Source organism: Branchiostoma lanceolatum, chromosome 6 (assembly GCF_035083965.1).
Source record: "Branchiostoma lanceolatum isolate klBraLanc5 chromosome 6, klBraLanc5.hap2, whole genome shotgun sequence".
Taxonomy (NCBI): Eukaryota; Metazoa; Chordata; class Leptocardii; order Amphioxiformes; family Branchiostomatidae; genus Branchiostoma; species Branchiostoma lanceolatum.
In genome coordinates, this window is record NC_089727.1 from 17,307,509 (window position 1) to 17,324,641 (window position 17,133).

Here is a 17,133-nt window from a genome sequence, read left to right on the forward strand (position 1 = left end):
ATGGAACACGCGTACCGCAACGAACACCAATGCCACCATGAACCCTGACGCCATGCCTGGGTCCTTCCCAAAATCTATAACCAGATAGATGGTCTAAGCAGTGATACAGAACCAGGAACCGTACAAGCTTTTTGCGAGGTATGTGTCTTAATTAAGAGTCACGGCACTGAACCTAAATCCGACGCAACCTTAATCCGACACTTTTCACTACTCCCCTGTAAGTTAAGACCCGGCTAGCGCTGATATGCAAAATCTTTTGATTGGTTTTAAAATATATGGAAAATACAGGAAGATAGGTGACATAAAAATGTGCTATGGCAAGATCCTGAGTGACAACGTCAGTAAAATTTGACATGTTTTAATCCCGTAGGGGTAGGGCATGCCGTGGGAGGGAGAGCAGCCAACCATTTTTAGGACGACGGTTGATGACTCGTCCACGGCAGTTGACAACTGTGTCGACTGTGACATGGTGTGTCAGTCTTACCTCAGTGTAAATGGCTATTGGTCAACAGAGAGGTTGACAAACAGCTTTAATTGTATAGAGCAAAATTAAGGATAAACAACTTCATTGTGTAATGTTCCGTTTGGAACAGAATCCCCAAGGGACTTCGTCATCAGTTGTTATGTGGGTGCGACTTGAAAACACAACGCCGGACGGGTTTTGATAGTCTATTTAAAAGCCGGTCACGTAAACCAGTTAAAGCTGTCTATTGTCTGAATAGCTGTTTTTAAAGCTTACTGTTTATAACATATTATGTAGCGATAGAAATGTTGAGCCCCTTCACAAAACACTCTCAGTTTTCAAGAGATAACCTTTGTTGCTGAAAACCTACTAGAACACTTGCTAAGAGTCAACATATGTACTGCGTGTCATTTCATTTTAGAAGCACAAACTCGTCTAATAATATATATACAAATAAATATATGATTAAATATATGAATAGATATATAAAAAATTGCAAATAAATGATAAATGAATATATACATATCACATGACAGAGCCTGTATGAGGGTCCAGCATATGTACGGGTTGGGCGTATTTTTCAGCTGAACGCATTACATGGCAGCAAAACGCAAGAATGCGGAAGTAAGTTGATGCCACCGCAGAGCAGAAAAGTCAACGCCAAATGACATGATTAAGAACTGAAATAAAAGAACTAAATTGCGTGAAAACGCCAGCAGGACCAGGGTTAGGATTTTTTTCTGGCAGGGGGTTACAGAGAAAGGGTGTACTGACGCGGAACTAATGATAGCTGTAGGCAATTGTTTGAAAGGGGAAAAAGATTGAATATAAGCAGTTGTCGCTGTGTGAGACTTCTTCCAAAAAATGCAATACTAATTCAGTACCAGGGGTATAAATTCTGATCTTGACATGAATTTGGCGGGAAAATGTAGCAATATGTGAAATGATGTGTCTACAGATGAAATGTAAAGGAAAATTGTTTTTGCAATGTGAATCGTTAAATGAGGATACTTTCACCCTGCCCTGATTGCTCACTGTGTGTTTTGCATCATAGCATTCCACGGGTTTTATTGTTTGATTAGAGGTTCAGGTAAATAAGTTGGTCTCTAATTGCACGAATAGGCGATTAAGGCATTTGTACAGGACAGCATGCGTGGCAACAGACGAGTTGTGAGACACCCCCCCCCCCTCCTCCAACCCAGTTTAGAAAAGAGAATTGTATGAAAAAGACCCTTGGTTGTCTGTTTTTTTGGGGGGGGGCGCTTTTGAATCATCACACTTGAGGCTTAAGAAAAACAGCATTTGACGTGTTTCATTTGCTGATTAGAAGTTCATGCAAACCAGTCGGGTTTATTGTCTGAATAACTGACTTCAGAGCTTCTTGGTCAGAACATAATGTGTCGCTACGGACTCCTGGTGTTGTGAGCCCCGCCTAATTTTGGGACGATCACCTGGTACTTGAAGGCATGACTATTTCTTGTTCTTTTCTTAGCTGGTTTTAGACACTTAGTAGGCGGTACGTCTTCCATTTTACCACTCCAGCCTAGAGATCACTAGAGGGTATCCAAACAAGAGCCGCCCATCTTCAGAATTTGATTCTTCTGTCAGGGGGTTATTACTAAGAAACGGACTACTGAGACGGTTTACTCATCTCTTGTCCATGCATCCTATAGAGACAATGATATATGTATTTTCTACGCTGTCGAATAGATGTTTCGAGGCCATCACTGTCTGCAGATATCAGATGAATTATGGACTGAATCAGAGAATAAAGCAAGGAAGTTTATTCAATGTATTGATTAATCCTTCTACCATAATAAAGTAGGTGATAAAACTAAAAAGGTCAATAGGCTCTATAGTTCACGGAGCTGACTGGAAGAACCGCGTTCTTTCCCCTGCCCTTTTAACCCAGATCAAGGACCAGAACCTGGATCAGAACGCTGAAACACTCTGAGGTCCGCCCGTGTAGACAGCTCCTTCTCCTCTCCGACAAGCCTGGATAGAAGTAGGTTCTGATTTTTGCTGTTCTTTCTTGAATCGACGATAGACAGAATGGAAAGTTGACCATAGATAGGATTGATGCGGAAGATTTGTTGTATATTCTGGACTCCGTAGGTTGCTGAAGAAACAGTTGATTAATTTGCCAAATGCGTTAGGTGGACAGACTTGCCATTTGTAATCAGATCTGTACAACTACAATGGCTCCCCAAGTCCTATGGTGAAATAACCTCCATATTTTGTACAATTTCAATAATTTCCTTCAGTCCCGTTTTTCTGTCCAAGTAGTCTGACGTAGTGTCATCTCAGACGGTGTTTTTGTAGCCCAGACAGAAGACAGGCCTCCTTGTGTTTCAGTAGTGTTGTACATCGTTCTTTTTTAAATCTGTGTAAGTTCTGTACTACTGTACTACTAAGTTCGAGTGGTTTTATTTCGAGGTAGGAAGAAAATGGAATGTTCGCGATGGTTTTTATTTAAAGTTTGAAACTATTGAAACGCTACAGTCATAGGTGGGCAAACAGTTTCGCGGTGGTTTGAAGAGTTCATCACAAAAACCTTGAAATAAAAAAAAAACACTGCGAATATTTCTGTATTTACAGTATAATGGGGGGGGGCGTTCAGCATAGCACCAGAGGTAACGGGGAGCCACTCTGAGAGACTGCCTTTAACGATCTTTAACTACCACACGCTGCCTTTGGTGAGCAAGGTACGAGGTATTGTGAGCCCCGCTGATAACCTGGTACTTAAAGGCATAACCATTTCTTGTTCTTTTCTGAGCTGGTATATGAGACGTAGTAGGCAGTACATCCACCAATTTATTAATCCAAACATTGAGGGTGTCCAAACAAGAGCCGCCCAGCTTCAGAACTTCTTTATTCTGTTAGGGGGGTACTGAGAAACGGACTACTGAGACGGAACTAACGATGCCTGCAGGCAGATCTTTAATCTCTTGTTCATGCATCCCACAGAATCATGAATATGAAATTCTACACTGTCGAATAGATTTTTGACACCATCACTGTCCGCAGGTGTGAGGTCAATTATGGACTGAATAAAGCTGGGAAGTTCAGTCAATGTATGAATTGATTCTTCTTCCAGAATAAAGTAGGTGATAAAACATAAAATGCTGATATCGATGGTCCCTAATATAGTTCACGGAGCTGACTGGACGAACCGCGTCCTTCCCCCTGTCCTACCAACCAAGATCGATCAAAACCTGGGCTAGAACACTGAAAAACGTAACCTTGAGATCCGCCCTTGAGCTTCTTCTCCTGTCCGACAAGCCTGGATAGAATCAGGGTCTGATTTTTGTGTTCTTTCTTGAATCGACGATTATATTAGACAGAATGGAAAGTTGACCGAAGATAGAATTGACGTGGAAGATTCATTTTCTATTCTGGACTACGTAGGTTGCTAAAAAAAATATATTGACACTTAGACTTAACTTGTCGATCTCTCTTTCTGCGGTCCTTTTTTCATTATTATTAAAAAACAACAGAGACAAAGACAAAGTGGCGCTTCCCTCAAGTTATGCAACTTCCGGTCATTTTCCAGAGTGTGTGCATTGAAGAAAGATATGAAGCCCAATGCCCCCTTCAGTTTAATATATATGTATTTTTCCAAAGGCGTTAGCTGGACAGACCTGTCATTTGTGACCAAATCTGTACAACTACACTGGTTCTCCAAATCCTCTGATGAAATATCCCCCATGTTGTGTACAATTTCAATCATTTTTTTCAGTCCCGTCGTTCTGCCTAAGTAGTCTGACCTAGTTTCATCTTTGTTTATATTATGGTGTTTTTGTAGCCCAGAGGAGACGGAGTTAAGCCCCTTTCACACAGTTCGTAGAGCTTTGGCCGTATTTGCTTTGGCCGTATTTGCTGATCGCCCGCAGGTCGCCCATCTTAAAAGCAACAAATGTTCGCCCTTATTTTTTTACTGAAAAATCTATCCTATGACATCAACAGAACTCAGTGACATGTGAACATCGGCAGGGCCAAAACAAATCATGCTTTGTTTAAAAGTACACCGACTGTACATGTGTTGCCACCGAAAATGTCCTTGACAGCTAGCAAACCCGTCGGATGAGCAGTTTTCCTACAGTGTGAGGTCGACTTTAGTATGAGACATTAGGTCGCGGTCCACTATTTATTCTGCTTTTCAAAAAGAGCGAGATGCAGGAATTTGTAAGGGTACAATAAACTTGCAAACAATGTACATAGGGTCTTTTTTCTGGATGGAGGACAATCTATCATAATTGTAATAACATATTGATTACTATAACTTATGTCATATGCAGAGTACTCGAGAAAGCGAAAATTCTGATAACTGGTCTTAACACGCCCACTGTTTGTTGAAACAACACCTAACTTGTCGATTTCTCTTTTTGTATATATATTTCTCTCTTTGTATATATATATATATATATATTGGAAAATTACCGCAAGTTGTACAACTTGAGTGCAGCGCCAGTTTTGATATATGACAGTCTTATCTATATCTTGTCTGACCTACTTTGCCTTTAGCATGATATACGACCTCCTATCTACAGGGCATGGATGAAACACCAGACGTTGATGGCATTGGCGTCATCGTCAAGACGAAGACGGGAACGTATCATGGGGCTGGAACGGATTCCACTGTCTACATCCGCCTGCATGACGACCAAGGGCACAAGTCCGAAGCATGCCAGTTGGATGTGTGGTGGAAAAATGACTTTGAAAGAGGATGTGAGGGAGAGTAAGTAGATTTAAGATTTGAGTAAATTTTGGACTACTAATCAGAGCCGCATCTTGCGTACATCAAGCAACAGCTGTCGTACCGACATTAGAATCGTGATTCTCGCTACGTTAGGCCTGGTCGGCTGTCATCAAATGAAATACTTCCCATTCTGTTGTTAGAAGAAAAGTTACCAGCCATTCATGTTGCCTTTTGACGGTTGGCGACGACGTGATTGGCCGGCTGGTGACGGCTGGCCAGCACTAACGCAGCGACAACGACGGGTCGAATGGCGGTACTATGTGCTAGATACAAACATAGTTGATGTCATGAGAAGATGGGTAAAAAAGACATTATCAATGGCTTAAGGTCTGATTACAAAAGACGAAGCAAAATAGCTGACAAATCTGCTTAGAAACAATCTAGATGTAAAGCCATTAAATGTAGCCACATATGACTTAAGAATTTGACCTTTTAAATGTTTACATTCATACTCCATTTCTTCTTTCTTTTCTCCCATTCCAAACAATTAAGGTCAATGGCCTGGAACAGACGACTAACAAATCCAGACGACTGTCATTATGGCTACTGTTAAAATAGCAGACACCCTGTGTTGTTAATTACATAATGTGATTTATTATATTTTTTACATTAAAAATGCATTTCAACAAATGCTTTAACATTGTTTTGTCGTTCGTAAAGGTACAAACTGGAGGATGTGAAGGTGACAGCCCCGATTCTGCAGCTGGAGCTATGGAGGGATGACTACTACCCTGATGACGACTGGTACTGTGACTCCGTCTCTGTCCAACTCGACCCGGACAACAACGGAACTACATACGACTTCCCCGTTCATCGTTGGATAAAGCAAAGTGAGTGTTTCCACCCTGTCTTTACTTATTTGTACTTTGTACTTCAAATTTTCTTATCAAAAAGGTGTTCAGCTTGCATTGAAGAGACATGCCCATTGCTGGTACATGGTAAAAACGTACCAAAGCTATCTTTTATTTATATCATGTGCACTAAAATGCATGAAGATCTTACTACGTAATGTCTGTCTACAGACGACCATGTCTGGTTGATTCCCGGCGACTGTGAGCTTCCTCAGGACGACCTGAAGCCGAAGGATCGTGCGGATGGGCTGATGATAATGAAAGAACGCTATGCGTCTGCATCCCCAATCCCTGGACTACTACCTGGGGTACGTTTTGTACATCAAAAGACGTAATTTTCGTTGTCAAAATGATATCTGAAATGACATTTTTGCGGATAACATATAAAGTTCTTTATACACAACCAATTAATTTACCTGATTTTTGAATTAATTATTATAAACTCTATTATAGTCAGGAACCGTGATGAGGGGGCATATAAACTCAGTCACGTTCGGTACTGCAATCTTGACACTACAGCAATGCTTATCTGTATTGTGAAGTAGATCCAGTCCAAAGGTTAAAATACATGGTTGTGCACCAAGAACTTTGCTACCGAGTGACATACAAACCTCATGAGACTTTTCACGGATAGAATTCTTGTGTGCTCATGTTCCGGTAGTAGTCATGTATGGCTATGCAAATATGGATTGAAGTATGTGCAATTTATGTAAATATATGCACACATGCATGATCAAGGTGGTATCTCACGTTTATGGTCCTAACTATCTAATGGCTATTCCCTTTTTTGGGTTAGTTGAAAACATTGCCAGCAGAGGAAGCCTTTACTGAAGAACGAAAGGTACGTTTCCTTGAAGATGACTATTTGATCATCTTCTAATCATCCATTTTACCGTACTACTCGAATTGAGAAATGAAGGTTAGGTATCCAATGTTATTCACCAATTTCTCATACAAAGTGTTTCTCATTTTCAAAGTAGTGAAGATAAAAGTACTCAAGAACCTTTTCAGAGACATTGGCCGCATAGCAATTCTGTCATCAATATGCTAATGTTATATGGAATGCACAACAGGAGCCGCACTTGAAGACACTTTCTAAGTAAATTTGTATTTGTGTTGTATCTGTAACTTTGTGTCTCCTTTTACGATTGGTCGCACGGCCATTGTGACCTGGGCTTTGGAGCAACTTCCTTTCTTATTTAATTCCAAATAAAGAATGATTTTGATAGCGCTCTGGAACAAGCTTTCGGTCATCTCCGTTTTGACCCTTCTCAGGTTGGAATGACCCAAATCTTATGTCACGTGACATAAACGAAATTGTGACGTTTGCAAAGGATCAAAGGTGCCAGGCATGCTTACATCTATCCTCTGACCGTTTTAATCTGAAGTCATCACTTTTATCATGGTCGACCTTATCACTATAGGCTTACTCTCACTTGGCTGTCTCTTGACAGTCTTCTATTTGTCGCTGCCCTCACCTCCTATCCACAGCCCATCTCTGCAAAGTCTTGCTTCACTGACCTCCCCCATGTCACCTCTCTTTCTCTTTCCGTTAGACCTCCATATAGAGTCACCATAGGTTGTTCTCGTTGTCTTGTCCTGTCCGCGACGTGACCCAGCCATTGCTTGCTCGAAATATTCTGCCCGTCGGTGACTTCTTCTGTTGCAGCCAAATACCCAGAGTTGCATGTCTGCATCCTTATATCCATGGTGTGCAACATGGAATCACTGTTTTCCACTTGTCAAATCTTGGAACCATTTATATAACTTTTATTACACACGCTTTAACGGTACTAAACGTTGTGTTTGTCCTCCCAAATCCTTAACTCGCAGGCAGTTACTGCTTTTGTTTGTTTGCTCTACTGGCATACTTTCTGAGCTAAAGAACAACAAAATAAGTATGATTTGTTATCATGATTAAGATTGAGATACAGTACCAGTAGATAACCCATCGACAATCAACATTTCTGCATCCTGTGGCATCTTTAAACAATTACAATTTTCTTACATTTAATCCTTACATCTGGTCTTTAATATCGCACAGGCTGAGATAAGAAGAACTAGCCGCCTAATGAAGTTTTCAAAGTTGCCGATAGCAATCTTTGGCGGACGATTCGACAGTTTCCAGAGTTGCGCCAAAGCCTTTCCACCTGGGAAAGTCCCGAAGGTGAGTAAATGCTCAATCCATCATTTTCCAGGAAATAAATTGTTTAAATGGATGATTGCCAAGTTATATTAATTTCTGTTCATAAAATCTAACTTTTCTGTATGGATATTCCACAGGGAAAGTTCCACTGGGACATGGACGAGACCTTTGGTGCCCAGCGCCTGCGCGGAGTCAACCCAACCTCCATTAAACTCTGTCAGAAGATTCCAGAAAAGTTAGAATATACCTGTTTGTTTCTGTATTTGTGTGTGTCTGCTGGTGGTGGTGGTGGTGGTGGTGTGTGTGTGTGTGTGTACGTGTGTATGTACGAGTGTTGTGTGTAGACGTTGTGTTTGATTTCGTTTGTATGTATGTATGTATGTATGTATGCATGTTTGTGTGTATGTATGTATGTGTGATTGTGTAAGTATGACAGTGTGTTCCGTTTACATAAGGCGTAAAGGAGGTCTGTCGCAATGCTGTTTTAAAAAAGACGAAATTATGGACTAGAAATTTACCATTATTATAAAGGTTGTTGGTTTGTAGACAAAAGGGAATGAAAAAGTTATGTTCAAGTCATTGATCGAAAATGCAATTGTTTTTTTTAATACAATTTTGATATCTTTCCACCACGGAGGAAGGTATGAAAATTGTTTTACTTAAATACTGGACTTTTGATACTTTAAACATAATCCAGTCTATGATACTTTTTTTTTTTTTAGCCTGGAGTTTTACTCATTTCTGCATAGCTTACGTGCATTTGGCAATGCATAGCTGAACTAAATCTACATAATCTCCTACCGACATTTTGATGACCAGCCCGTAACTGTCCTTGGGCAATAAAGACTGGTCCCTGTCCGTACTGCAGCTAGATGTCGCTGTTGTAATGAGTAGAGTCCGGTCCCAACCGTAAGTAATTAAAATTTACCTTTCATTTTCTCGACGTCTTTCCAGGTTCGGTGTCACTGCCGACATGTTGGAGACACAGATGGGAGGTCTCACGCTTGATGAAGCTCTGGCAAAGAAGCGTTTGTACATCGTGGATCACACCGTCATGAGTGTGGCTGCATTCATGAACCAAGACAGGCCTGTAGGTTGAAAAAAGAATGTACTATTTGTGAAGCAATTGCATGATTGATGAGAAAATTATACAGAATAGCCTTTCACACTTGTGGCATGTGTATTTTGGGTAGAAGAGACCAGTCGATTTTTTGCATGATCAGCGAGAAACTCACAATACAAAAATCTATTTAAAAAAAATTGAGATGCTTTCCGTAGACATGAGATCTTCTAGATTTTGTCCTTATCATTATTGATAGACGTTTCCATTTGTCCTTATTTTCTGTACAGATGTGTGCACCGTATGGTCTGTTCTTTGTCAACAACAAAAAGGATCTGGTACCTGTGGCTATCCAGCTGTACCCTAATGACGGAGAGGAGCAGCATCCGGTGAGTATCTGTTTTTTCCGTTGCCATATTGATCATGATAAGAACGACAGATTTTCCCTTCCCCTGTCTAAAAGGTTATTTCATGCGAAGTACAATCCACTGTGTTACATTATATAAGTTATATAATTGAATATACTTATAACAACATATATTGATTTGGTAAATACTTTCGCATCACCCCTATTTTTTCCGCAATCTTAAAATGCCCATTCAAATCGTGATTCGAGGGCGAAAATAGATTTGTGGCTAACACCAGCCAATGACCATACCAGATCCTTTCCTATCCAATTTCAAATTTCTAACTTGATTCATTGCTTGTGTACGTTTAGATTATACAAGTACCCTGGCGTAAGGGCCTGCCTTTCGTCCTTCTTCCTGCGTTAGCGCTGGCCAGCCGTCACCAGCCAATCACGTCGCTCCATTTGGCTAAGAGGCAACGTTATTCGCTGGTAATTCTCACTCCAACAACAGAATGGGGGGAGGGGGATATCTGATTGGTTGGTGGTTGGACTGCGATAACGCGGAGAGACGTACGCCAGGATCGTAGCATGATTTATACGAGCGGCTGTCATGGCGTGAGGGTATATGTGTAAGTTACACCAGCTAAAAGCATAAAACACTTTGTCCAAACTGTAGGTGTTCCTGCCAAGCGACCCTCCTTACACCTGGCTCTACGCCAAGATGTGGTTCAACTGCGCAGACGGAAACTACCATGAGGCTGTACCTCATCTTGGTACTATCATTACCTATGTGCAAGAAAAAACAGTTTTGATACAATTTAGTGGACAGACCGACGAATAGTCACATGTATGAATTCACGTTAATCACATTAAATGTTCTGACTGTGTCAATACATGAATTACATTTTCGTATTTCAAAATTTCATCTGTTTTATACAATGCTGAATTGCTACTAGAAAGCCCCAAATCCTATTACAGTAATCCCAAGACCTTGTCTTCCTTTTGTTCCTTTACACAGGATTTACCCATTTCGTGGTTGAGCCATGCGCTCTAGCGGCCAAGACGACACTTTCCCGCTCGCACCCAGTCCAGCGCCTCTTGGAGCCCCACCTTTTCAACCTGTTGGCCATCAACGAGTAGGTGACTATCAGAGACTTCCATCAACTCTCTTTGCCAATCAGCTAGTTATGATAATGATAAAAGCCTGCCAACGACACGATAGCTTTAGAAAGTATGCGATTTTCTTTTCTTTGCAAGTAATATTTTGTTGTATGTTTTAAAGAGGGAGTTTGCAGCATTAATTCAAGTTGGATTCGGCTATTGTAAGCTGTCATGGTCAATTCAGTCCGACTGACTGCTGTATTGTTCACATGGGTTCCGGAGGCTTGGGTTAGACACTTTTCCAGCACCATATGATTTATATGCCTTTACTTTGAATGCTCTTATTTTCTTTTACATTATATTTTCAGCTTTGGACGGATAGCCCTGGTTAACGAGGGCGGGATCTTTACCGAAATCACGATGATTGGAGAGAAGGGTGTATTTGAGCTCATCAAAGAAAGGTGACATTTTGGGTTATAATCCTTACAACATCGTAATATTTCAGAGTTTTAATGGATTGATACTACTTCGTAGAGCGACGATCTCGAAAGACACGCACGCATATATAAAGCACCTCAATGTTATAGCATTATTGCAATATTCAAGACTGAAGAATCTTCTTTGTTTCTTTATTCATTTTTTTACAGAAACATTAAATAATGAAGTAAATGAAATACATAGCAACAAAGTCTCTCAAGTAATTAGCAATACAGGTATTAATAAAAGTACAATGATTCAGTCATTGCAGCGTGAACATAGCAGGATAGTTTAAATGGATAGTGCTGTAACGGCTATTATAACTAGAAAGGCAGAATTTGCAACCAAATACAGCATATCCACTCCATCTCCCTTGCCATAATAAACTATGAACTGTACCAAAAACTACTCCTGTGCAAAAATAGAACGTTCGAAAGAACTCCTGTTCAAAAGTGAACTATTGATAGGTTAAAAAAACACCACTAAAAAGTGGAACAAATTCCCCCATGCAAGAATGAACTCTCTCATTGTTACCCGTGTAAAATGAACTAGTCTAAATCACTAGCACTACGGCTCGAAATAAACTTTTCTAAGTTCACCCCAGTCTACAATGTAATAGAGTTTTCCCAATCAAGAATTGACTATTGCATAATATGTAGTAGAAGTATTATGTTACCCTTTTTTTATGTTACATAATGTGAGATGTGATTGATTGCCATATTTGTTCAGTTGTTCTCAATTGTCCCCAGTATTCACTTGACAGAAAACCTATGTAATAAAGTTTAAGTAAAAATAGTATCCTTCCATAAAGGTGACATAAGTTTGCGGTGGTCTCATGTATTGTTATATTTCAAAGTAGGAATGATTTTCAAACCTATATCTAGTGAAAACTGAATCGCCATTCCTCCAACAGGCTGAAGACATGGCGAATGGACGTGGACGGAACGCTTCCAGAAGACCTGAAGAACCGAGGGGTGAGTACTGCCATTAAAAATGTCCCTTGGGTTTCAGTTCTATTCCACTGAAAATCTGCATGTCAAGGCTTATCGCTCACAATGTAGTGGTTAGAAGTACACGCATATATCGTATTGATAGAAAGATGTATAGATAGAATGAATGAATGAATGAATGAATGAATGAATGAATGAATGAAAACTTTATTACCGTGTCTTGCGCCATTTTGCGCCCAGCCCATGCGGGCTTATAAGACACTGTATACGTTACATTAATTGCATAAACAAAAGATCAGGAGTACAGAGATGATCATAAACGACTAAAAGCAGAATATGCACAGGGTGGAATAAACAAATAGATAAATGTATATATAACATGCAAAAGGTCGATGTACATAATTATCAACTCAGGTTGGATAATCGTAAATAGATAGATGTATCCAGATAGATGTATAGATAGATGTTAGATAGATGTATAGTGACAAAATGTGGTTAGAATACATAGGAATTGTGTCATGTACCCTTTCTGTTTCAATTCAGGTGGATGACCCGGAGACCCTTCCAAAGTACTACTACAGAGACGACGCAATGCCAACATACAAAGCCATTCGAGAATATGTCACAGGAGTGGTAGAGATATTCTATGGCAACACTGGTAGGTATAGTGAGCATACCCGTAGTTAAGAGGTTAAAATAATTCTCAACTTTTCTTACTATGTATATGACCGCGAAAGTCAATAGCTAAAGCATAATTACACCAATGCTATACTATACTATACTATGGTATGCTTTACTATACTATACTATACTATACGATACTATGCTATACTATACTATACTATACTATACTATACTATACTATACTATGCTATGCTATACTATATTATATTATATTATACTATACTATACTATACTATCTTATACAAAACATACGGTTGCCTGCATCAACCTATCATGCCAGGCCCACCGTGTGCCAGGTAACGACCTCGGTTTGCCTACATGCGCTCCGTTCTTCTCCATGTATTAGCACTGGCCAGCTGTCAGCCAATCATATCCCCCCTTCCTCTTGTTGGAGAGAAAGTTACAGGCCAACCACGTTGCCTCTTGACCGTACCGGTGACGTGATTGGCTGATGACGGCTGGCAAATATATAAGCAGTGGACCTGACATTAATGACAAAACTAGCGCAAAGTTGAAATCTCTAATGTTTCCTTTAGGTGATTCCACAAAACTACAGGAAGACTACGAGATCCAGGCATTTGCAAAGGCTCTTGTTTCTACAGAGGGTGGGAAAATTTCGATCAAGGTGTGGTACTCAAAGATTTACGTTGTTGGCTTTTAGTATTGTCGCTGGGTAACAATCCTCATTTGAATGTTACATAAGATCGTTTTCGGTCAGTTTGTTTGTCACGGTGTGTTCATGTTTGTTTCCACTGGCCCGGGTCCAAGCTTGCTCCCTTGCTAAGTTGTAACCAGTGACTGACAGGGTGCAAAGATTGAATTAGCTTACGTCCAAATTTCAGGAAGTGAACGCTAGTATCATGGCCAAAAGTCAGGAACCCGCATGAGTGGAGCATGTAATGTGTGAAATGTACATGGTTGTATTATATTTTGTCAAGAAAGTTTTTAAAAAAACTCTTAGTGTTTCATGGAGGTTTAGTATCTTCACGTTCACTTCTTCTATCATCAAACTGTCTTTGGTTGCCACATTCCAGGGAATTCCTGGAAACGGAAAGTTCTCCACCCTTGATGAGCTGATCCAGACCCTCACCTGCATCATCTTTACCAGTAGTGTGCAGCACGCAGCCGTCAACTTCATGCAGTTTGACCAGTACGGCTTCATACCCAACATGCCGCTCATGCTGGTCAAGGACCCACCTAAATCTAAGGTTTCCTGCAGTTTCCTTCACACTATATTAGCTTTACATTGGAAGACATTGTGTTCTGAGTAAGTGCATAAAATCAGTCATTATTGCACTGACTTCATGTTCAATGTTGTTTACGGCTCTGAGCTAGAGATTGCTTAGCAACAAGCACCCGTTTAACATTTTCAGCTACTTAATATATGTTATAACTGAATAACAAGGAAAGTATAACAGCCGACGTCTCTCGTCTTGGTCAGGGCAGTGATGACTGGTCTACTTTGAACGGCAGCTCGAAAGTAAATCTGTCATTATTCCCCTGAAGGGTCCTGAATAAGATGATAGAGGGTCATCGAAACTTCGTTTGTAACTATTTGCTTCGTTGCAAAGAAATTCATTATTCAATCATTCCCCATTCTTATTTGACTATTATATTTCAATTGAACTTACCATCCTCTTTCTACGAGCTTACAGACAAGTCCACAAAATTACTTCCTGCTTATGTTGATACAATTGTTCCTCGTGAATGAAAATATTAGCATCCATTGACGGAGCAGGACGTCCTAGATGCACTTCCGTCAAAGATGAGTGCCGTTAGAATCAACGCTATCACGGTGATCCTCAGTGAACGGGCGACACAACCGCTGGGTGACTTTGAGGTCGACTACCTTCGGGGAGATGAGGTTGACCAAGTCATCTTAAAGTAAGTTATTTTTCTGTATTTGAAATTATATCATATCTTTATTTGCAGCCTTTAATTTACTCAGTTATCACACATTTTGCCATTTCAGCAAAATTTTGGTCTTGTTTTATACAGATTTCAGCAAGAACTGGTCCGCATCTCGAGCGAAATCAAGTATAAAAACAAGAAGCACCGCTTCCAGCCGTACGACTATCTGGACCCAAAAAACATCCCCAACGCCATCAGCATCTAGGCGCAACGCCATCAGCATTCAGGCGCAACGCCATCAGCATTCAGGCGCAACGCCATCAGCATTCAGGCGCAACGCCATCAGCATCTAAGCGTTTTTGTAACAGGGCAAAGAGATGGGTGATTTGTAGTATCCAAAACATATGTACGGTTTCTACGGTCGGTGATAGACGAGAACAATTATTTTAAGATACAAATTGGTGTAAACTGATTATTAACCTGCAGCTGACTTAACAAGATGTGCTTATGGCGTCTTGATGTCACAGTTGTATATTAAGGATGTTTAAACCGGAATAGTTCGTCATCGAAGTTCAACACCATCGTTATTAGCATTATATGGTGTAGTTTAGATAAAGTGGCGATCAGCATTTGTCTTTTTTTTCCTGGAGGTTGTCAATATTGTGATGCAAACAAACATGGATTCTGACCCTATATATGTATGGAATGTTGTAATATTACATGTAAACGCCAGAGGGCACTGTGAAGTGTAGAAAATTATAGAAATGAACTTGCACATCAGAAGAGCCACACTGCATGAATCTTTAAATGATAGGTGGTAGACCCAATGATGATTTCAACTTTAACGGACATTTATATATTACTATCATTGTACCGATTGGTGTTGAATGGTAAAAGCAATATTTTATGCTATCTGTATACCAATTTACATCTATTCTAAAGCAGAAACTTCAACATTCATTCATTACCACTGCAGTTTTGCTGACCGCGGCATCGTCTTACGCTGAAAAATGTGACGTTTTAATCTCAATAATGATCGTCATGATTTTGAAAAAAAAAAACTATATTCTTTTTCCTTGTGCAAATAAAAAAAGCTACAATAAACAACCTGCGCTAACAAGATCATGCTACATAATTTCAGGAGGAAAACTTTGACCTCTGCAGTTGTTTCATGGCCATGAAAATGCTTCTGGCGTACCGTAGACACCGCCCTGTCGATCAATCAACAACATTACTACATCAACCAACCATGACACTGTACGTGTAAACATGTTGTCATCAAGTAGGAATGCAAGGCTTGTATGTAAAATATCATCCTCATGCCACCGACACTAGGCATTAGATGATATCTATTTTTGAACACCAATGCCTAATAAAACATGTTCTTGTGGCTTCAACTCAAGTTTATTTACAAGTGTTTTTTTTTCGAGTTAGGAATTAGCTAGGTTGGCACTAATGAAATCAGACAAGGGTTGACTGGTAACAAAGGTGGTATACAGACTTTTTTTTCTTTTTTCACTTTATCCTTTATTCAACCTTGAACGTTTACACTCTTCGGCCGATGCCGTCTTTCAAAAGTTCAATGGAGGAGGTCAGGGATCCTTTTAACATACCATTGGAAATGTAACAAAACAATTCTTGTCAAAGATACTGTTACATTCAATATTCCATAGCCATATCCGGTATATGAAAATAAGTCGACGACATATTGTCATTTCGTATTCAGTAATCATAGTCATGACAACATACATTCGAAAGTGAAACCATTACGACAGTCTTTGATGAGTCATCGGTTTCTATAGCGGGCGCTTCACGTTATCATGCACGAGGGCTGACGTCATTGTTGAGTTGCGCAGTGGAGTGCAAAAAATGCGAACACAAGATCAGCCCCTTTACTTAACTTTTGAAAACCCTTCTTTTCCTTTAAAATTTTGGTCCATTTTGGCGACTTTTGGGCTAGAAGAAACAGGTAGGGTCTTAGCTTTCCCAGTTCGGTCAAAATTTGTACGTTTCAGTAGTTAAGTTGGCGTAAGGAGATATCTTAGTGGTTTGGTTTCACATGTTCTGAGTGGACTATTCCAGCCTAGATGTAGGTCAAAGTTGAGGTTTGGTTTCTTCTGTCAGCTGTCCCGAGCGATCGAGCTGGTCAATTATCTGTTTTCTTTGCATGGTTCTAAAGAAGACAGCTGTGGCTTTCTGGTGCATAAGAATTTTTAGGGCTTGCAATGTCAGTAAGTACTATTCTGAGCCCTTGTTTCAGTGCATTAAAGCATTACTTCCTATTGGCAAGTCTCTGGTATATGCCCACGACGCCCACGGACACAGGGAGTCTCGAAATCCTGACCCGAATTTGGCACTGCTCCGTGGTCACGCTTGTACAAGGCAGACAATTTGACCTTTGACATTGCCCGCAAGCAAGTTAATGTTGGCTAGAGTTCAACA

The 17,133-nt window shown here is 40.2% G+C and overlaps 2 protein-coding genes across 2 annotated transcripts; both read left to right on the forward strand.

The window, feature by feature from the left end:
- The first annotated feature begins 379 nt into the window (after window positions 1–379).
- LOC136437529 (polyunsaturated fatty acid lipoxygenase ALOX15-like) lies at window positions 380–6,953 on the forward strand. Its single transcript, XM_066432145.1, has 5 exons — window positions 380–469; window positions 5,014–5,201; window positions 5,883–6,052; window positions 6,245–6,381; window positions 6,870–6,953. The coding sequence occupies exons 1-5, from the start codon at window positions 380–382 to the stop codon at window positions 6,951–6,953; spliced, it is 669 nt and encodes a 222-aa protein (XP_066288242.1).
- Window positions 6,954–8,121: 1,168 nt separating this feature from the next.
- LOC136437531 (polyunsaturated fatty acid lipoxygenase ALOX8-like) lies at window positions 8,122–16,088 on the forward strand. The gene is made up of 13 exons (XM_066432146.1): window positions 8,122–8,240; window positions 8,357–8,454; window positions 9,174–9,309; window positions 9,570–9,668; window positions 10,305–10,401; window positions 10,647–10,764; window positions 11,098–11,190; window positions 12,120–12,180; window positions 12,700–12,814; window positions 13,377–13,465; window positions 13,875–14,048; window positions 14,561–14,724; window positions 14,839–16,088. Exons 1-13 carry the CDS (start codon window positions 8,145–8,147, stop codon window positions 14,954–14,956), a joined length of 1,458 nt encoding a protein of 485 aa, XP_066288243.1. The 5' UTR covers window positions 8,122–8,144; the 3' UTR covers window positions 14,957–16,088.
- Window positions 16,089–17,133: the final 1,045 nt, after the last annotated feature.

Bases quoted from the DNA above. Each gene is read 5' to 3' on its own strand.
- LOC136437529 (XM_066432145.1), top strand. From the start codon at position 380: ATGCCGTGGGAGGGAGAGCAGCCAACCATTTTTAGGACGACGGTTGAT. The intron at 6,053-6,244 runs GTGAGTGTTTCC...GTCTGTCTACAG, and splicing joins TCATCGTTGGATAAAGCAAA to ACGACCATGTCTGGTTGATT. The intron at 6,382-6,869 runs GTACGTTTTGTA...TTTTTGGGTTAG, and splicing joins TCCCTGGACTACTACCTGGG to TTGAAAACATTGCCAGCAGA.
- LOC136437531 (XM_066432146.1), top strand. From the start codon at position 8,145: ATGAAGTTTTCAAAGTTGCCGATAGCAATCTTTGGCGGACGATTCGAC. The intron at 8,241-8,356 runs GTGAGTAAATGC...GATATTCCACAG, and splicing joins CACCTGGGAAAGTCCCGAAG to GGAAAGTTCCACTGGGACAT. The intron at 9,669-10,304 runs GTGAGTATCTGT...TCCAAACTGTAG, and splicing joins ACGGAGAGGAGCAGCATCCG to GTGTTCCTGCCAAGCGACCC.